At 40.0% G+C, this 22,399-nt stretch overlaps 1 protein-coding gene across 2 annotated transcripts in view; it reads left to right on the forward strand.

Annotated features, from left to right (window-relative positions):
* LOC131813915 (histone-lysine N-methyltransferase SETDB2-like) overlaps positions 1-20,448 on the forward strand; it is an 89,952-nt gene extending 69,504 nt beyond the window's left edge. For both annotated transcript variants that reach the window (XM_059144465.1, XM_059144464.1), the window contains 9 exons: positions 3,485-3,592; positions 7,619-7,752; positions 11,361-11,404; positions 11,604-11,675; positions 13,176-13,231; positions 13,886-13,952; positions 14,796-14,927; positions 15,911-15,982; positions 20,162-20,448. In XM_059144465.1, the coding sequence (XP_059000448.1) occupies positions 3,485-3,592; positions 7,619-7,752; positions 11,361-11,404; positions 11,604-11,675; positions 13,176-13,231; positions 13,886-13,952; positions 14,796-14,927; positions 15,911-15,982; positions 20,162-20,343 (867 nt within the window). In that variant the 3' untranslated portion in view covers positions 20,344-20,448. The remainder of the gene's footprint in view (positions 1-3,484; positions 3,593-7,618; positions 7,753-11,360; positions 11,405-11,603; positions 11,676-13,175; positions 13,232-13,885; positions 13,953-14,795; positions 14,928-15,910; positions 15,983-20,161) is intronic.
* Positions 20,449-22,399: the final 1,951 nt, after the last annotated feature.

Below are 22,399 nucleotides of genomic sequence, written 5' to 3' on the forward strand. Positions count from 1 at the left end.
AACCCTCACTCTTAATCCAGTGTGCTAACAATATAATATTTGTGCACAGATCTGTTTCTGGGTCTATTCAGTTCCAGCAGTCACTTTGTCTCTCCCTAAGCTGGTACAACATTGTCTTAATTACTATGATTTTATGATAAGCCGTGGCTATTTTTCAGTGTTACAGTTTGACACAAATTTTAACTGGGATTCCATTGAATTTATAGATGAATTTGAGAAAAAAATGATATGAGTATTTCTATCCATTAATAGGCTGTCTCCAGTGATTCATTCTTCTTTTATGAATTTCAGAAATGTTCAATAATTTTTTTCTGTAGGGGCGCCTGGGTGGCTCAGTGGGTTAAGGCCTGTGCCTTCGGCTCAGGTTATGATCTCAGGGTCCTGGGATCGAGCCCCGCATCGGGCTCTCTGCTCAGCAGGGAGCCTGCTTCCTCCTCTCTCTCTCTGCCTGCCTCTCTGCCTACTTGTGATCGCTCTCTGTCAAATAAATAAATAAAATCTTAAAAAAATAATAATAATAATAATTTTTTTCTGTAGAGGTCTAGAACTTTGGGTTAAGCTTTTCCCTGGGTTTGTTGTTGTTGTTATTGTTTCATTACCTTTTTCTACTACTCTTTAAAAAAAACTGAAGTATAAAAAATTGAAATATGGGGGCGCCTGGGTGGCTCAGTGGGTTAAGCCGCTGCCTTCGGCTCAGGTCATGATCTCAGGGTCCTGGGATCGAGTCCCGCATCGGGCTCTCTGCTTAGCGGGGAGCTGCTTCCTCCTCTCTGCCTGCCTCTCTGCCTACTTGTGATCTCTGTCTGTCAAATAAAATAAATAAAATCTTAAAAAAAAAATTGAAATATGGTTGACACCCAATGTTACATGTTTCAGGCGTAAACGTATTGAGGAATTCTACTGCTCTGCGCATCATGCCGTGCTTACCACAAGCACAGCCGTCTGTCTCCGTACAGCGATGCTACACACTCCCTTTGCTGTGCCTGTCATCCCTGTGACTTACTCATTCCCCCACTGGAAGCCTATACCTCCCACACCCCTTTACCCTTTTTGCCCGTGCCTTCCCACCTTCCTCTCTGGCAACAACCAGTTTATTTTCTGTTTATGGGTCTGTTTCTGGTTTTTTGTTCATTTATTTTTAGTTTCCACATATAAGTGAAATCATACGGTATATGTCATTCTCTTTCTGACATTTCACTTAGCATGTTACCTTCCAGGTCCGTCCATGTTATTGCAAATGGCAAGATATTATTCCTTTTTTATGATTGAGTAATATTCCTCTGTGTGTGTGTGTGTGTGTGTGTGTGTGTGTGTGTACACACATACACCACACCTTCTTTATCCATTCTTCTACCAATGGATGCTTAGGTTGCTTTCATATCTTGGCTCTTATAAATAATACAACAGTAAATATAGGGATGAATCTATCTTTTTAAGTCAGGGTTTTCATTTTCTTTGGGTAAATACCCAGTAGTGGAATTACTGGATCATGTGGTATTCTATTTTTAGTTGTTTGAGGACCCTTCATACTGTTTTCCATAGTGGCTCTATAATTTACTTTCCCACCAGCAGTGCTTGAGAGTTCTTTTTCCACATCCTCACTAACACTTGTTATTTCTTGTCTTTCGGATGCTAGCCATTCTCACAGGTGTGAGGTGATATCTCATTGTGGTTTTGATTTCCTTTTCCCTAATGTTGAGTGATGTTGAGGATCTTTCATATGTCTGTTGGCCATCTGTACATCTTTGGAAAAAAAATTTTTGGGTCTTCTGCCCATTTTTAATCAGATTATTTGATTTTTTATTGTTGAGTCAAAGGAGTTCTTTATCTATTTGGGATATTAACTCCTTATCAGATACATCACTTGCAAATATCTTTTCCCATTTAGTAGGTTGCCTTTTCATTTTGTTGATGGTTTTCTTTGCTGTGGAAAAACTTTTTATTTTGGTATGGTCTCAATAGTTTATTTTTGCTTGTATTTCCCTCCCCTGAGGAGACATATCTAGAAGAATGTTGTTATGGCTGTGTTTATTTTTTTAAATTTACTTATTTGACAGAAAGAGACACAGCAAGAGAGGGAACTTCTTGTGAAGGGGGAGTGGGGAGAGGGAGAAGGGAAGCCCAAGGGCTCGATCCCAGGACCCCGGGATCATGACTTGAGCCAAAGGCAGATGCTTAACAACTGAGCCACCCAGGTGCCACATGGCTATATTTAAGAGATTACTCCCTGTGTTTTCTTCTGGAAGTTTTATGGCTTTAGGTCTCACACTTAGGTCTTTAATCCATTTTGAGTTCATTTTTGTATGTGGTGTAAGAAGGCGGTCCAGTTTTATCCTTTTTTTTTTTTTTTTAAAGATTTTATTTATTAGAGAAATGGAGAGGGAGCACAAGCAGGCAGAGGGAAAGGGAGAGAGAGAGAAGCAGCCTCTCCACTGAGCAGGGAGCCCAAGGCAGGGCTTGATCCCAGGAGCCCAGAATCCTGACCCGAGTTGAAGGCAGCTGCTTAACCGACGGAGCCACCCAGGCGCCCCCAGTTTCATCCTTTTGCATGTGTGTATCCAGTTTTCCCACCACCATTTATTGAAGAGACTGTCTTTCCCTGGTTGTGTATTCTTGTCTCCTTAGTTAACAATTAGTTGGCTATAAAATCATGCATTTATTTCTAGGGTTTCTATTCTGTTCCATTGATCTATATATCTATCCTTATGCCATACCGGACTGTTTCAATTATTATGGCATTGTAGTGTATCTTTAAATCTGAGATTGTGCTATTTCCAGTTTTGTTCTTTCTCAAAGACTGCTTTGGCTATTTGGGGTCTTTGTGGTTCCATACAAATTTCAGTATTTTTTGCTCTAGTTCTGTGAAGAATGCTATTGGTATTTTGGTAGAAATTGCATTGAATCTGCAGATTGCTTTGTGATTTCATTCTGTAATGTTGATCTTCAATTCAGAGATAGGTTGGATTCAGGTAGCACATGGAAACTTGAGGCAACCTAAACATAAAAGTGGGTTTTTAATCAGACTGCAGGGGCATTTCATGGCTCCTGAAGGCCGGCATGCAGGCAGGTCCAAGAACAGTGACTAGGAAGCCATCAGGAACCCATTCTGTCCTCTCTTGACCTCATTTCTGTATTCCTCTTTGCAGACTGGCTTGCTCTCTACCATGTGGCTCAGAGTCTACTCCACTCTCTCAGGATAGGGAGTCCAGTTGGCCCAGCTTCAGGTCAGGGCTCCAACCACATTCACGTTATTAACCACTGGGGGTCAGGGTTAGGCAGTATAAAACATGCCCAGGGATTGGGGCCACTTCCAGAGAAAAACAGGGTGGCTTGTGATCTGCTTACATATCCCGAAGGTGGTCACTGTTATACCCCAATCCATCTTCCACTCCTGGTAAGTATTATTTTGTGATACCATTTTCTGACTTGCAGCTTTCAGTGGTACTTTGTGCATATTGTGAAGTTTTGTTTTCTCAATTTGTAGCTGTACTCTTCAGCACTTGTGGAATGTGAGGATACTGATCCATGTAATAAAGACAGAAATTTTGATGTGGAATCAGTAAAGAAAGAAATCCATAGAGGAAGGAAGTTGGTAAGTATAAATGATTTTATTAGTCATATGAGATAAACAGATCTTGAAGGGGATATTTCCAAAAGAAAGTCTATTTGATTGATAAACCAGGGATAGAGACACATCTTGGAGAGCTGAAAGACATAGGACCTGTATTGGAAACTTAAATTCAACTGAACAATTAATATTTTAAAATGAGCTACAACATACTTCATCAGCAGAGTTGATATACATTAGAATGCTTTTGGGCTGTAAGTAGAAGGACCCTCAACTCAAACTGGCTTTAACAAAAATGATGCTTATTTTCTTACTTAGCCAGAGGGAAAACTGGCTTCAGAGTTGGTCGATTTAGTGGCTTAGTGGTGTCATCAAGAGCCCATCCTCCTTTCTGTCATCCTGTCCACAACAACAGTTGGTCCTGTTGTGGTCATAGGGTGGTCACAGACAACTCCTGAAGTGTCCATCTTTCTTATTCCTATCTGGTAAAAGAAAATGTTCATCCCAGGCACCTGGGTGGCTCAGTTGGTTAAGTGTCTGCCTTTCGGCTCAGGTCATGATCCCCAGGTCCTGGGATTGAGCTCTGAATTGGGCTCCCTGCCTTATTTTTTTTACAGACTTTATTTTTTTAGAGCAGTTTTATGTACACAGAACACTTGAGGGGAAAGTACAAAGACTTCCCCTATACTTCCCACCCCGACACTTACACAGCTTTCTTTTTATCAACATCCCCCTCTAGTGTGGTGCATTGTTACAACTGACGAACCTACATGGACACAACATCAAAACACCCAAAGTCCATAGTTTACATTAGGGTTCACCTTGGTGGTATACATATCTTTGTCTGATTTTTATTGAGAAAAGGGAGCCATTAGCCAGGAACTCCTACTATCCAAACCGCTGCCCATTCACCTTTGTCCCCAGACTCTGGGACCTCCGGCTTGTCAAAGTAACCCGCCACTTACACTTTGGAGTCATCACCTGCCCCTCCTTAAGGATTAGCCTCTTGCATTTCCCTTCATCCCATTCACATTAGTATCCCCCTTTTACTAGATTATTTCCTTCAGCATGTATCCATGATCAACTGATAATGTCATCTTAAATCCTCCTCTATATACAAAAAACCTGTTCAACTACAATGTACTTCTGTCTTTAGCTGACCTTTTAGCAGGATTCATCACATTGTTGTGATGTGCATCTTGAAGCACTTTCTTCCTCTGACTTCCTGCACACACTCTGCTACTATGTCTCTCACCTTTCTGGCTGCTTCGTCCCAGACACCTTAGCTGTTTTTCCTTCTCTTCTGAACCTCTACAGTGTGCAGTCCCCATAGCTCTCCTGGGCTCCTGTCTCCATCTGAATATCTTTCCTGTGTGACCTCTTCCAGTTCCCTTGGCTTCAAGTCCGTACTTACGCCAGGGACTCTATACCTCCAGTCATGATAACCAACCTAACGTATCTACACGAACATCTAATAGGAGCTCATATTAAACTGGCCAGTGAACACAGTCCCAGCCCCTGCACACACACACACACACTCCATCCAAACCTATTCACTCCTCACCTCAGTGAATTGTCCACCATTCATCCATCATCATCTTCTCATAAACGTCCCAGCCCAGCATCCAGCCTGCAGACTATCCTCCCCTTCTCTCTGTCACTAACCCCCTGTAGTAAAGTCATGGGTCTCCCTCAAACACTTGCTAAACATCACTGATCTTTGTTCTGCATGCTCTCCTGCCCATCCCTACCCCAGCCTATGCTCCACACAGCCACAATAGTATCTTTAAAATACTGATCACGTGGGACCCCCTGGGTGGCTCAGTTCCTTGAGCATCTGATTCTTGATTTCAGTTCAGGTCATGATCTCAGGGTCATGAGACCGAGCACTGTGCTGGGCTCTGTGCTCTGCATTCAACACTGAATGTGCTTGGGGTTCTTTCCTTCTCCTTCCCCCTCTCCCCCTCCCTCAGCATGTTCTCTCTCTCTCTCAGTAAGAAAGAAAGAAAGAAAGTCTTTTTTAAAAAATAAAAATAAAATTTTAAAAAGCTGATCACTTTTTGTTCCCATTGTATGAAGACAAAACCCCAATACCTTACCCTGGTTTGTAACCCCTCACATGACCCAGCCCTTACTTACCCCTTCTTGGGATCTTACCTCTGGCTCTTCTTCCCTTACCCTCCTCTTCACTCCAGCATCAGCCCACCCCTGTGGGGTGGTAAATGTTGATGAGGGTAGTCTTATTCCTGTAAGTACTAGAGCTGTTCTTATTTATTTATGTTAAAATTGAAATTTAAGTCCATTAAAAGATTTCATTAAAGAGTCAAGAAACAAAACACAGATTGGGAAAAGATACTTACAACACACGTATTGTTATGTTTTTAAGTTTGCTTTATGTGACCTTGGTTTTCTCTCTCCACTAGAATGTCAACTTCGCAAGGACGGGTGCCTTGTCCCCTGCTGTTTCCCTCTGCCCCAGAACAGTGCCTGCCACATCACAGTTACTCAGTAGTCTTTAAGTGAATTACATTTTATTAACCATTCGTGTTTCTTCTGTAATTTGCCTTTTCTCATTTTTCTCTGAGTTTATCGGTCTTAACCCTTTATCAAATATGCAGCAAACATTTCTTTCTTTATTGATACCGTTGACATACAATATTAGTTTCAGGCATACAACACAGTGATCTGACATGTATATACATTATGAAATGATCACCCCAATAAGCCCAATTACCATCTATCACCATATTCCAGTATCATTGACTGTATTCTCTGTGCTCTGCATTATATCCCTGTGATTTGTATTTTTAGTAACTGAAAGTTGGTACCTCTTAACCTCTTCATCCCACCAGTTCTTTGTATTAATGAGTCTGTTTCTGCTTTCAAAAATTTTGGCTTTTTGGTAGCTGTCACCATAAAAATGGAAGTTTAAATTGTTTATGTAGTCATATCTATCAGTCTTTTTTTTCTGTGGCTTCTGAGTTTCCTTCCTTGCATAGTCTTCCTGACCTTAACCTCATACATTTTTATTAACTTTAAAACTTGTCTCTCAGAGCCTTAATCCATGTGGAATTTATTTGGGAAAATATTATAAGGTAGGGATGTAACTTCATTTTTTTTCTACACATAAAGCCAGATGCCCCCCCAAATTAAATCTTTCTTTGTGCTGTGATTTGAAATTCCACCTTTATTGTAATCTAATTTCTTACCATATTTGAATTTTCTTTATTTGTATGGTTGCTTGTGCTGACCTTAGGATATTGTTTGAGCTATTTCCTGTTTTGCAAGGTGGTTTCATTGTGCTTCCCCTTCATTCAGACAAAGCCTGAATCAAATCAAATCAACCTTGGGCATGGCTTGGGACACCCCCCGCCCTCGCCAAACCAGTTAGATTGCTGTGGCCACATACTGTCCTAGCCATGTCTACACCACCTTCAATATATAAAATGCCAGATCAACTGACTAATATATAAAAGAGATCAAATAAACTGAACTTAGAAAAAATTTGCTACTCAGGGTTTTTTTTTTTTATTTTAAGTTTTTGGCCCCACTACTAGACTCCAGAGAGGTTTCACTTATTTATCTCACCTTGTCCTCAGTAGAAACTATGAGATAGGCAGTGTCCTGTCTCATAGGGAAGGATCTGGGTCTAAGAGAGGGACAGACTGCTGGCTCACACAGCTCTCCAAGGCACCATCAGGAGGCACCCTCGCCATGGGCCCCAGTGTCCCTAACAGGACCCTTTGCCTAGTCAGGACAAATCTTTTTGTAGAAATCTCCTGTAAAAAGAGAAAGTTTTATTTGTTTGTTTTAAAACAAAAGGGTTTTCTGCTTTTAATCAGATCATTACAGGTCAGTGCCAACCAAGTACTTTACTTAGCAGAGGCTTTACTGAAATCTCAAAATGAGCAGCTAGATGTTAATACCTAACATTTGTTGCTAAGGACATTAGGGCTGCTGACTTAAAAATAACATTTAATAACATCTTTAACTTTAAATGTTAACAGAAATTAAACAGGTGCTTACTTAGTAAAATTTATTCTTCCGTAGAAATGTGCATTTTGTAAAAAAGGAGGAGCCACCGTGGGATGTGATTTAAAAGCCTGTAACAAGAGTTACCACTTTTTCTGTGCCAAGAATGACGACGCAGTTCTACAAACTGATAAATCTCGAGGAATTTTTAAGTATGTATAATTAAACAGTTCTAAAGCTACACTTGGGGGAACGGAATAAGGAATGGTTAGATTAAGACAAAGATTTTTTTTTTTAAAGACTTTATCTAGCTGTTTGACAGAGTGCACAAGCAGGGGGAGTGGCAGGCAGAGGCAGAGGCAGAGGGAGAGGGAGAAGCAGACTCCCCACCCAGCAGGGAGCCCGCTGCCGGACTCAATCCCAGGACCCTGGGATCGTGACCTGAGCCGAAGGCAGACATTTAACGAACTGAACCATCCAGGGGCCCCAAGACAAAGAGATATTTTTTAAAAGATTTTTATTTATTTGAGAGCAAGCAAGCAAAAGAGAGAAAGGGAGGGAGAAGCAGTCTTCCTGCTAAGCAGGTAGCCTTATGGGGGCTCCATCCCACGACCCTAATATAATGATCTGAGCAGATGTTAAACCAGCTGAGCCACCGTGGCACCCCCACAAAGAGATTTTTAAAGATAATTTCATGCAAATGGTTTCCAAGTAAGAACAGGGTTTGGGGGATGCTCAGTTGGGACTCTGACCTCACAATACCTTCCCTCAATATTATAGAAAGAAAATAAGCAGAATTGGTTTTTATTTTAATCTTCCTACATGCCTTCTTTCCCAGTAGAAAGCACTGGTTGCCATACTGGCGTGAGTGACCTAATGGGTGTTCACAGGACCTAGAACCAGTTCACTGTTGCTCTCTTCTGCAAACAGGAGCCTTGTTAGCCATAAGTCCCTGGTTTATCCATCTTGTCAGTTGAATGAATGTTTTTTCTCACCACTCTCACCACTGTCTTACCTATGAAGAGCTTTTAGAAATGATAAACTATGCAGCAAATATAGTAATCAGTCATTAAGTTCTTGAACAAATTAGTCCTGTTTCAGTTGCCTTGGGCTTTTAAATCTTGCTTCCCTTCTTTCAATAGTTCTTCAATGTTAATTTTGACCCAGTAAGGCATATTTCAAGTCCAATAGAATTGTATTTGTTCTGTCCAGGAAGGAACTTGATCTTCCTTCTGATGAAAGATTGCAGTTCAGTTAAATAATTAGACAATTTAAATGAATCAATACGCCAGTTGTTAACTGAATTGTTTCAGGTCATGTTCAGTTTTTTGGTATGTGGATGCAGTCTAAAACATGTCGTATAGGGGCACCTAGGTGGCTCAGTTGGTTGAGTGTCTGCCTTCGGCTCAGATCATGATCTCAGGGTCCTGGAATCGAGTCCCACATTGGGCTGCCTGCTTAGTGGGCAGCCTGCTTTTCCCTCATCCTCTCCCTGACTTGTGCTCTCTCACTCTTGTCAAATAAAAAAAATAAATCTTAAAAAAAAAAAAAGTCATATGAAAAGATATCTAGAAGAAGTTTTAACCTTTTTTAAAGTTATAAAATGAAATAAAAAATTAAATGATGGTCTGAAGTTGAAAAGCCAGGCAGATGCTTCTCACTTTTTTGGCACATGTGCATATACTCTGATGGAGTATTTTAAATTTCAGTGAAATAATTTCATTCACAATATTCTGAATGAGAGCATTATCTTTTTAATAACGATTTTTGTGAGAATCTAAGTATTTTCAAATTGGATTTGGAGGCTAGATTTTTCCCTTTGGGCACACACCCCCCATTTCATCAGTGTTTCAGGTACTAACGTCGCTGTTTTATTTTATCTAATAATCACTCTTTGTGCCAAAAATACTTTGAAATACTTTACAAATGTTAACCCATGTAATCCTCGTAACAGTCCAGTGAGGTAGATATTATTATCCCTGCTTTACAGATGCAGACACCGAGTCCTATGAGACTTAGTCATTTGTCCCCACGTCACAGCTGATGAGTGGCTGAGCTGGCCTTTAGGGCTCTGGAGTTCTTGCTTTTCACCACCATATCCTCTTCAGGCTTAGGGGGCTATAGTATATTCCTTTTTTATTTTTTTAAAGATTTTTATTTATTTATTTGACAGAGATCACAAGTAGGCAGAGAGGCAGGCAGAGAGAGAGAGGAAGGGAAGCAGGCTCCCCGCTGAGCAGAGAGCCTGACGCAGGGCTCGAGTCCATGACCCTGGGATCATGACCTGAGCCGAAGTAGGGGCCTATATTCTAAAACATGGGCAAGCCTATTATTAAAAGGGATTTGTTAAATAATTTTACATGATTTTGAGCAAATTCCATAGGTATTTTATTGCTTGAGACTAGAAAGGAAAGTGTGAATCATGTTACTTCTATATCATACTTTTTATATTTGATTTGCTTAGAAACTCAGATTATATTATTATTTTTTTAAGCGTCTCAGAGAGTTCATTTTATTATGATTTCCATAGTGACCTCAAACACCCAGTAGACACACTATTAGGTAAGCTACAAGACTGAGCAAAAAGGAGTCAATTCCCACTATATCTTAAAATTGCAAGCATATTGGTCTTGTAGAACCAATGAATGGAGACTCAATGAAATAATCATTTTTGTCATTATCAAGTATCGGGTGAACTTTGATGCACTTTTTAATTGAATTTAAATATTCAGTTGTTAGAGTGCCTATCCTACACAAGATATCTTGCTAAGTGCAGTAAGAATATAAAGAGGAACAGGACATGGGCTAATCTCAGAGAACCTAGTACCTTGTGGAAGGACAAGAGACACCAGAACCCACAGAGGCATGTGGCATGATGGGAGCAGGAGGGGATTTGCCTGAAACTGGCTTGGCCTTGAGTTGATGATTGTTGAAACTGAGTGATGGGTAGGGAGCCATGGGGCTCATCATCCCTCCTCCACTTTTACATATATTTGAAATTTTCCACAATAAAAAAAAAATAAGTGCCTGGCAGATGAAAGTGTTCAGATACTGGAATCCAAAGGGTGAGATTAATTTTGCTTGGGGCAGGGATGGGTTGCCAGGAAGATTGCATGTAAGAGGTAGAAACTGAAGAATTCGTACGGTTCCCATAGGCAAGAGGGATCCTGTCTTCTGAAGCTCAGCACCATAAGGAAAGGAAGGGAGACATAGCTGGGGCTGAGGAGGATAGAGCCTGGGGAAGAAATGGGACCTAAGCAGCTCCTCAAAATTAACTCACTCCATTTCTTCTTCATAGCCTGCTGTGCTGCTTGCTTTCCTTCCCTGCCCTTGATCCATTGTAGATGCATGCAATTTAGCTCTCAAGTCTGGGGGAGATAGCTGCTGAGTTAGAAAACTACTTTCCCCAAAATTCATGCATGCAATTTTGTGCTATTTATTGTTGACGATCAGTAGAACTTTGTGTAGTCAGATGAAAATGTGCCTTAGATGTTGGATCTTTAGATATCTTTTTTTATACAGTAAAATCCCACTGACCACTATATATGAGTTACTTACCATTGTTCAAAATGTTTCACACACATTCCTTCTGAGAACATACCAGTTTGAGGGCTCAGAGCACAAAAGACATCTGAGAGAGGCTCTGTCCGCATTTGATGAGGGTGACTTACACAGCTTTGGACAGCATTTTTCTTTCACAGATATTTAGGGTAAAGCCATCATGAAAAATAGGTTCATTTTCAAGTCATAAGAAAATAGGCATAATAGTTAAAAGTGTAAGTAAAAATACTTAACAGTTCTTTGAAATTGCATGTTTCAGAGTGTTTTGCAAACAACATGCTTCACTGAACAACACTCATAATGGTAAGTCTCTAAAATTTACTACTATGGGTTTAAAGAAAGGTATACATTTAGGTAAGACATGGAATATCCTGATTTGATTTACTGGCCTCCCTGACTTAAAGATAGATTTTTGAGTTAAATTTTTATATATTTACAAAATTGCCACTTTCTTTGTACAGTGTGCAGTATAATGGACTAATTTTTCTTCTTTGCAAACTAGACCGACTCCCAGGAAATTCTCTGGCTGGAATCGTCCCTCCTCTCTACAATCAGAGAGCCAAACGAGGACGTGGTAAAAACCTTGGACTTTTGTGACTTCTTCTCTTCTAAAAGAATATCAGAATTTCCAGTACCTAAAATCGATAAATTGCTGCATATTCCCTAAAATTCCCTAAGAATACATGATTAGCATTTCAGTTATAATTAAGGAAAACTGGGCCCTGGCTAACTGGAGTTACGGGATGCACATTCACTCATGAATGGCCTCTGTGTGCTGCGTGAATAGCAGTGTCTCACCAGCACTAAATCTGGAACGCTTACTGTGGGCCACAGACAGGACCTCTTTGGAAAAGGCTTAGTTCTGTGTCATGCCAACTGCATTTTTTTAGTGGTAAACAATACTCTCTAAACACTATTGTTACCCTCATTTTTCAGTCAGTACACTTTTATCAGAAATTATTATAAAAAATATAGCTTCAATCAGTGTTTACTGATAGGGAAAGGTAACAATATTGTAGTTTAATTTTTTTTTTTTTAAGAGAGTATACATGAGCTGGAAGGGAGGGGCAGAGAGGGACAGAGAATCTCAAGCAGGCGCTACACTTGTTGTGAAGCCAGACACAGGGCTCAGTCTCATGATCCAAGCCAAGAGTCAAGATGCTCAACTGACTGAGCTACACAGGTGCCCCAGTATTTTAAATTTAAAATTTAAAAAAAATTTTAATCGTTTTTTTAAAAGCAGATTATAACACAGTTATGAATCCTCTCCCCAGAAGAAACTCAGTTTCATTTGAATACTTATAAAATTTCCTGTAAAAACATACCTACTACTATATTTTGTTTTCACTCAGACATCCTTCCTTATCTGTACAAATGGATCTACCTCATTTTTGAAAGGCGCATAATACCCCATTGTGTTATTCAGTTGTGTAGCTGAATTACAACTGAACTAGTCTCTGCATGATGGACACTGAGGTTATTGCTGTTTTTGTTTCTATCACACTGAATAGTGTCGCTAGCATTTTTCTCATCTTTGTGCCTTTATGCAGCTGTGCCATTTGGAAAACTTCGTGTAGATTGCTGGGTCAAAAAGTATAAACAATGAAACCGTGATAACTGGCTAATTCGCCAAAGAGGTCACCCCACCGTACGCAATTATTCCAATCCTTGCAAACGTTATATATTAAACGCCTTCATCTTTGTCAGTTTGATAGGTAGAAAATTATTATTTTGCATATCTTTATGAGTAAAATTGAGTGTATTCCCCTTTTGATCAATGTATCTGTTTTCCTGTGACACAGTCTGTTTTTCTATTTAATGAGCTCTTCCTAGAGGGTTCCCCATTTGCCTATTTTTCTACTCGTCTTTTTTATATTGATTTATAAGATTTTTATATTGAAAATTGGTGCTTTATCATAAGTGTTGCAAACATTTAGTCTAGGTTTGTTGTATCTTTTGACTTTGTAATAACTTTTAGCATAGAAGAGTTTTCTATTTTACATAATCAAGCATCAGTCTTTTCCTCTATGGATTCTGGTTTCTACATGATTTATATTTTCAACTGATTTTTTAGGAGTGAAAAGAAAAAGAGGAAGGAAGAAATGTCTCCCAACAGACATTCATGTACAGGTAATTTGACTTCATTTTACTATAGCTTTCAGTTTCTTCACACAGTTTCTTCCTTATTTTAAACATTCACATATCCGGTAAAATTGTAACAGAACCATAATGAGATGAATATAAAGCTGGATGTGTTGGGTATCCCACCACATGACCTTCAGGAGGCGATAGTCCATGGCTCCGATAACACATGCACCACACATCAGTGAATGTGTCAGAGCCCGCGGTGTGCTTACGGCCTTCAGAGGGGCAGAGCTGCAGGAAAGCATCCTTACCCAACCAAGTATCACTCAGCTGCGTGATGCACACTTTGACCTAATCTGTAATTTTCATAGTTTTCCGTATTACTGTTTTGTGCAAAGTGAATGAGATGTTTTGGGGATTGGAGACCACTTTTTAAACATATACTCATATAAGCTAAATTAAAAGAGCCAGCAACCTTCACCTCTTACTGTTTATACAAGAGGAGTTTGCCATGCCTCTTGATGTTTTGCTACACAAAAATGATTTTATGTTTACATGTAAACTACCAACGAATATGGGGCATGATTTTCACCACAGGCATATCATTGAATTGTCTGTAACAAAAGACTGGTTTTCATGTTACACAGTATTAAATGTCAACAATAAATCAGTGTAATCTGGATTTTTCTCTCCCTCTAGCCACCGGAAACATTGACATTAGATCGATTCATAAAACAAATGAAGGAGGAGGGTGGCAGACACACAGGTTTGCTATAAATTTTGTATCAAATATGACCTACAGTACTTACAAACATAACTCATTTATTTCAAAGCTGGTATCCCACTTAATTCGTCTAGACTTATAGTAATCATAAGAATAGAAACCTTTTATCGTAACTATCCACTCTATCATAGCCGCAGCTCAAAGTAACTGAGATGGGGATGGTCCACTGTTCTTTGCTATTAACAAAGGATATACTTCCTGGTCTAGAAGCCAGGGTTACCTGAGCTCAGAATCCAGGCCCCTGCTACCTCTTGTACTGTGACCCCAGAAAGGGGGTCCAGGAAGCTGAAGCCACTCACTGTCTTTTTCTGTCAGGGAAACAGACATTCTATAATGACACACAGTAACTGTGACAGAAAAAAATGATGGGAGCTACTATCTCAAAAATATGAAGCTAAATTTTAGAAAATCCTCTTGATTCAGATAAATTAGGCTAAGCAGAGAAGTTTTTATTTTCACTTTTTGTAACACTGTTTCAGTGAGGAAAACATGAGGTATGTATGACGAAGTCACAGTAGAAGATAAAGGTGCTGAGATGCCTGGCTGGCTCGGTCGGTTAAGCAGCAGCCTTTAGCTCAGGTCAAGATGCTGGGGTTCTGGGATGGAGTCTTGCACTGGGCTCCTTGCTCAGCAGGGAGCCTGCTTCTCACTCTGCTTGTGCTCTCTCTGACAAATAAAATTTTTAAAAAGATAAATGTGCTGTATTTATGATCCTACTGACTGTGCTTATCCAGCACCAGGCAAGGTCTGAAGAAATGACCATAAAGGGATTTATGAGAGCTGCCCAAAGATCATTTCCTCCTAAAATGTTTTTCTTATTCTTAGATGCAACTGTGAAGATTGACTTTCTTAAGAAATGTAAGCAAGTGGGGCTTCTTAATGATTTATTTGAAGAAATAGTAGACAAACTTCATTTGATTCAGGAAAGACTCCTGTGTGACACTGCTTCTGATTCAGGTACCGAAATAGCCACATTTCTACGTGCAGAGACTTCTTCAAACCTACTTATAAAACAGACCAAACCAAAAGTACACATTTTCTTTCTATGCAATTTCTTTAATACAGTTCACTGTTCCAGATCTCTAGTCTTCTGTGTACCAACAGGATGTGGGTAATTCACAAACTCATTAATTCAGGAAACAGCAGGGTGGTGCCCGGCAAGCTGTGCTGGGTTTTGCAGATGCGCATAGCTGAGAGTAACCACTGACAGCTTGTGGACACTCAGAAACACAGGCAGTCACACATCTGCCCCCTTACCGCTTGTTGCTAACATCTGAGAATAGCATCATATTACAGTTTTTGATTTGACTCAGATTCTGTTCCTTATGTCTTTTTTTGATAATGTCTACTCAAAGCTTATAGAAGAAAAGAATGTTTTGTCTGATATCTCACTTAGTTAACGTGACCTTTCAGAAGGAGCTCTTTGGGAAGCCGAAGTTCCATTTGTATATGCAGGTATATAGCCGCTTAGCTTTCTTAGACCCTACAGTGAAAGCTTAAAAACCATGATAAATGCAGTTATTTTACAAGGAAAAACTTGACAGTCTATACTGTAGGCACCAATGTAAGATATATAATTATTTGAAAAGGATTATTTTCTATAGGACAAAACTAAAAAGTGAAAGTAAAAGCAAACATCCAAAAATTTAATCATTACATTCTTTCATTCATTTCCTCTTTACCAGAGACTAAGTACTTCTCAAACATGATCCCCTCAGAATCCCTGGTGGGCTTGTTAACACACGTGAGCGGGCCTCTCCCTGCAGCTTCTGAGGCGGTAGCAGAGCCACCTCTGCATGTGCATTTCCACCATGTCCCTGAGGAGGACGGTGCAGTGCTGGACTGTTCTGTGTACTTCCTTTACCTGGGGTTAGTTTGTAAGGGGTTTCTGCCTACATCCGTTACTGAAATTAAAACTGAAAATGTTTTTCTCCCTATAGACTATGAAGAAATCGGGACTTCACTTTTTGACTGTAAATTGTTTGAAGACACATTTGTCAATTTTCAAGCAGGTAGGTGAATTTTAACCCAGCAGCATAATTTATATATACTGAAGTAATATAATACTATTCAGGTGATAAAAATCATTTTAGAAGAACGTTCATCATTTTACTAAATGAAAAAAGCCCACCACATAGCAATAGCAGCCCACACACCCACAGAAAATATACCCAAATGGGAACAGTAGTTAGGGGTAGGTGGCTGGACAGTGCTGCATTAGATTTTCCACATTCGTATATGCAATACCTTAGTCATCAGAAAAGACTCAATTACTTGTTTCTACTCTTTTAAATAATTGTAAAATGGGAGGTCGTTGGGCCCCAGGTTCAGGACTCAGCAGGACCTGGGGAGGTGGCAAGGCCGTGACCACACTGCTGCTTGACGCCTCCTCCCTTGATTTGATGTGTACAAATTTTAGTTCTCCCAACATTAATCTTCAGTCTAACTGGGGGAAGGAGGGTTGCAATTCACTGATTCTAAGGACGAGCAAGAAAAAACCAGTTGAGACCTTTTTGAAAAAGAAGCAAGCCTGGTGGGGGCAAGGACTTAAGTGGTTGATATTTTATAGAAAGGTTTTGTTGAAATCATATTGTACACCTGAAACTAACAGGACACTTTATGTAATAATACTTCAACCATTCAATGAGTAGGTCCTCCCACCTTTAAGATGCTTTCAAAACCAGCTAAATTTCCACTTACGGATGAATATGATCTGACTTCTCTATCAAGCCTCCACAGCTGGACAGGCTGTGCACTGCACATCCTGGCCGGAGTGGGACACCGAACTGAGTGTGAACAGCTCCCCTGAAAGCTGCACAACCACAGCGTCCTACTCTCCATTCAGATTTTGTATTGCATTTATAATCAGCCTATCCTTTAACAGTCTCTTGAGAACGTCTGCTCACTGCTAATGTAAGTACCCACATATTTTTTAAAAGCAGCCTTTAAGCTACAAGGTTGGTTCAACATCGACAAATCAGCGTGATACAATACATTAATAAAAGAAATAACAAAAACCATTATGATATTCGCAATAGATGCTGAAAAAGCATTTGACAAAGTACAGCATCCTGTCTTGATCAAAACTCTTTACAGTGTAGGGTTAGAGGGTACATACCTCAATATCATCAAAGCCATCTATGAAAAACCCACAGTGAATATAATTATCAATGGGGAAAAACTGAGAGCTTCTCCCCTAAGGTCAGGAGCACAGCAGGATTGCCCACCATCACCACTGCTATTCAACATAGTACTAGAGTCCTAGCCTCAGCAATCAGACAACAAAAAGAAATAAAAGGCACCCAGACTGGCAAAGAAGTCAAACCCTCACTCTTTGCAGATGATATGATATGTTATGTGGAAAACCCAAAAGACTCCACTCCAAATCTGCTAGAACTCATACAGGAGTTCAGATAAGTATCAGGATATAAAATCAATGCACAGAAATCAGTTGCATTTCTATACACCAACAACAAGACAGAAGAAGGAGAAATTAAGGAGTTGATCCCATTTACAATGGCACCCAAAACCATACGACACCTCGGAATAAATCTAACCAAAGAGGCAAGCATATGTACTCAGAAAACTATAAAGAAATTGAGGAAGACACAAAGAACTGGAAAAACATTCCATGCTCGTGGATTGGAAGAACAAATACTGTGAAAATATCTATGCTCCCTAGAGCAATCTGCACATTTAATGTAATCCCTATCAAAATACTATCAACTTTTTTCAAAGGAATGGAACAAATAATCCTAAAATTTATATGGAACCAGAAAAGATCCCAAATAGCCAGAAGAATGTTGAAAAAGAAAAAGCTGGTGGCATAACAATTCCAGACTTCAAGCTCTATTACAAAGCTGTCATCATCAAGACAGCATGATACTGGCACAAAAACAGACACACAGATCAATGAAACAGAATAGAGAGCCCAGAAATGGACCCTCAACTCTATGGTCAACTAATCTTCAACAAAGCAGGAAAGAATGTCCAATGGGAAAAAGTATCTTCAAAAAATGGTATTGGGAAAACTGGACAGCCACATGCAGAAGAATGAAACTGGACCATTTCCTTACACCACACACAAAAATAGACTCAAAATGTATGAAAGACCTCAATGTGAGACAGGAATCCCATCAGAATCCTTGAGGAGAACACAGGCAGCAACCTCTTCAACCCCAGTTGCAGCAACTTCTTCCTAGAAACATCCCCAAAGGCAAGGGAAGCAAGGGCAAATATAAATCATTGGGACTTCATCAAAATAACAAGCTTCTGCACAGCAAGGAAAGTCAACAAAACCAAAAGACAACCAACAGAATAGGAGAAGATATTTGCAAATAACATATCAGATAAAGGGCTAGTGTCCAAAATCTATAAAGCAGGGGGTATAGCTCAGGGGTAGAGCATTTGACTGCAAAATCTATAAAGAACTTATCAAACTCAACACCCAAAGAACAAATAATCCAATCAAGAAATGGGCAGAGGGCATGAACAGACATTTTTGCAAAGAAGACATCCAGATGGCTAACAGACACATGAAAAAGTGCTCAGTATCACTTGGCATCAGGAAAATAAAAATCAAACCACAGTGAGATACCACCTCACACCAGTCAGAATGGCTAAAATTAACGACAAATCAGGAAATGACGGATGTTGGAGAGGATGCAGAGAAGGGGGAATCCTCTTACACTGTTGGTGGGAATGCAAGCTGGTACAGCCACTCTGGAAAACAACATGGAGGTTCCTCAAGAAGTTGAAAATAGAGCTATCCTGTGACCCAGCAATAGCACTACTGCGTATTTACCCTAAAGATACAAATGTAGTGAACTAAAGGGGCATGTGCACTTGAATGTTTATAGCAGCAATGTCCACAATAGCCAAACTAGGGAAAGAGCCTAGATGTCCATCAACAGATGAGTGAATAAAGATGTGGTATATATATAAAATGGAATACTGAGCAGTCATCAAAAAAAAAAAGAAATCTTCCATTTGCAACAATGTGGATGGAGCTAGAGGGTATTATGCTTAGCGAAATAAGTCAATCAGAGAAAGACAATTACCATATGCTCTCTCTGATAGGAGCAATTTGAGAGGCAGGGTAGGGGATTGTGGGGGGAAGGGAGGGGAAAAAAAATAAGTTGGCACCAGGGAGGGAAACAAACTGGAAGAGACACTTAATCTCAGGAAACAAACTGGGTGAGAGGGATAGGGTGGCTAGGTGATGGACATTGGGGAGGTTAAGTGCTATGAATTGTGTAAGCCTGATAATTCACAGACCTGTACCCCTGAAACAAATAATACATTATATGTTTTAAAAAAAAAAAAAAAGAAAAGAAAAGAAAAAGCAACCTTTAAAATCTTTTTCTAAAAAGCCTTCTTTTGTAGGGGACTTTCATCTCTGTTACTTTTCTTTCACATATACACGTTTCCACTACATGTATGGGTTAGTTGGGAGGATATACGTTACAGTGTAGTACTTGGGGGGGAGTGGGACGCCAGGAGGAGACACTATTTGGAATTGCATTAGAACCAACTTTTAAAAGACCTAACTTGACATCCGTACTGATACAGACTCTCTTACTTAGTTTAATGTTGCTCAGTTCTAACATTCCAGACAGTTAACTACAGGTATTCTAAAGAAAGCTTATATGTGTGTTTTGTTATTCTTCAGCCTTGAAGTTTTCAAAAAATGATACTGTCACTGAGTAATACTCTTATTTACAAAGCCTAATTAAAGTATCTTCTTCCTAAGTTTCCACCATAAAGTCCTTCCTATTTCTAAATAAAACCAAAAGCTTTTATGTAACATTAAAAATTGGATGCATTTTTATGAAAAACTTGCTCTTGATATTCTCATCACGTGCTCTTTGCACTTATCTCTCAACAAATGGGTAATGTGCAGCATGAAAGTTATACAGTTTCTGCTTCTGAGTTCTCAAATATATACAAAGGGGACTCAAGCTCTAAAGATGTACTGACTGGCTTTATGTGATTAAAAACTAGAATTCTGTCCTGAATTTGAAAAGGAAGCAAAGGTATAAAAGAACCAGTTCCTGCTCACAAGGCTCTAGATTCTTTTCATTTGGGGCACAAAGTGTGTATTACACACTTGCAAGTCAAAGAGGCTAAAAACTGTACATTATTTATAAAACAGTATACTAACCTGAAATTTCTTTTTTTTTTTATCATAGCAATACAGAAAAAAATCCATCAATATGAAGAAAGGCAGCAGCAACTGAAGGAAGAGGTTGAGGTACTTCAGGGCTTAAACCAAACCATGTACCTTCTTCAAGAAGATAGAGACGTGAAGTCAAGTTCTACTTCAGTATCTTCTGTGTCTTCTAAGGATTACTATTCCCTAAACCAGGAATGAGGCTCAGTTGCAAGCAGGCTGCACACTGAAGGCCTGACCTGTGGAAGCCACACATCTTTAGAACTAGGCTTCTCTTGTCTCTCTTCAGTCCTCATCAACTCTTACCTGATCAACTCTTATCATCAACTCTTACCTGATCAACATTTCATTTGATCCTGCCTCTTATCATCTCACTTCTGCTCTCCAGTAAAATGTTTCTGAGATTCTGCTTGAGTAAACTGGATCATACCTCCCATCTCCCTCCCTCTGCACTGAAAATCCTCTGGCAGCTTCATGCTGGTGTAGTCTCACCCCCCTCACCCCCCTCCCCCATTCCCCCACTCCAGTGATCAACGTTGATTCTAGTAACACACAAGGTGCTCCTGGAATATAGGCTCCCCAGGGCTTTTGCTCATCTTGCTGTGAAGCCTTAGCTGCTTTTACCTTTCTCTGCCTGCTTCTCCTGCAGATCTCATTATACCATTCCATTGGAGTACTTTTCTTTCCCATCACTTCCCAGTGTAACCCACTGTATCTTCTATCACTCCGTTATCATACTCTGAGGGCAAAAACTCACTATTCCTGTGTGTTATTCCCAATAGATTCCCAGCACCTAGCATGGTCAATAAATGTTGAATAAATGCATAAACTGTTCTTATCCTTTGAGACTAGTTCCAGCTTATAATGACAGATATAATAAATTTGAATATTTTTACTCCATTTGTATCAAATTTACTGCTCATCACAAAGTCTGCTTTTTAAATTTATTTTCAGCCACTATCAATACATAGGCATATATCATCTTCAAAATAAACATTTACATTTATAACAATGCTTTGAACATCAGTGGAAATATGCAAGAATGAAAAACCAGGGGAACCAGGGTGGCTCAATTAGTTAAGCAGCCGACTCCTGGTTTTAGCTTGGGTCATGTTGTCAGAGTTGTGAGATGGAGCCCCACATCATACAGAGTCTACTTGTCCCTCTCCCCACTCTCTCTCTAAAATAAACAAAATCTTAAAATTTTTTTCTCAACCTAACAATATACAATTGGATTTTTATGTACAACCACCATGTGCGATCTCTGAAAACCTCACATTCACATTTCTGATTTACCACGGTACTCTAAGATTCACAATAATGCTATATTTCGGTGTCTAGACTGTAACAGTACTTTAAAAATACCCACTGAAGGAATATGGTAGAGGTGAAAAAGAACATGCCCATTCCTGTTTTAATGGCAACCTAGCTGAAATCATAATGACGGGAGGGACAAAATCTCAACCTAGTGGCTTCCAAATTCAGCTGCATATCAGAATTACCTGGGCATTTAAGAAATTACAGGATGGCCCGGAAGATGTTGAGTAGAAAAGATCCCAAACTCACCTCCTTCCCCTGCAGTGAGGCAACAACTACACATACTGTAACCCACTCTGACAACTACCTGAAGACCGGCAGAACAGGCCTTCCACAGCTAGACCTGGAGAGGAGGCCACATGAGGAGGGGTACAGACACAATCGGGAACTAAACCCCACGTGGGACTCTCCACAAATGGTAGGGACATCGTGGGCACAGAGGAGTGAGGGTATCCGGCCCTACACTGGGTATCCTGGCCCCTGGGGAGGGATCCACATTATGAAGGCAGGTTCCTAAAACATCTGGCTTTGAAATCATCAGGACTTCATTCTGGGAGTTTTAAAAACCAGTGGGGCTGACTCAGGGAGCTAAAGAGCTATAGGAAATGAGGTCTCCGCCCTTAAATATCCAGCATGCTAAATAATGGCCGAAGGCAGAGCACAGATGCAGGAGTTTGAAAAGTGCTTGGCATACACAGGTAGAGATTTACTGACTGACTTCAGGATGTATGCCAGAGGGGCAGGGATCTGCAGACCTTTGTTCTCTGGAAGGAAAGTGTTGGCCAGTGCTATTTTTCTTGCCTCCAACTCTGGCTCTCTAGGGAGCCATTTCTGACACTCTTCATCTACCTTGCTAGCTCCACATTTTTGCCTGCCCCTGTTTTCCCCTGAAAAGCCAGCCCATCCAACCACCTGCCCACAGGCACCTGCACTGCCACAT

Source organism: Mustela lutreola, chromosome 13 (assembly GCF_030435805.1).
Source record: "Mustela lutreola isolate mMusLut2 chromosome 13, mMusLut2.pri, whole genome shotgun sequence".
Taxonomy (NCBI): domain Eukaryota; kingdom Metazoa; phylum Chordata; class Mammalia; order Carnivora; family Mustelidae; genus Mustela; species Mustela lutreola.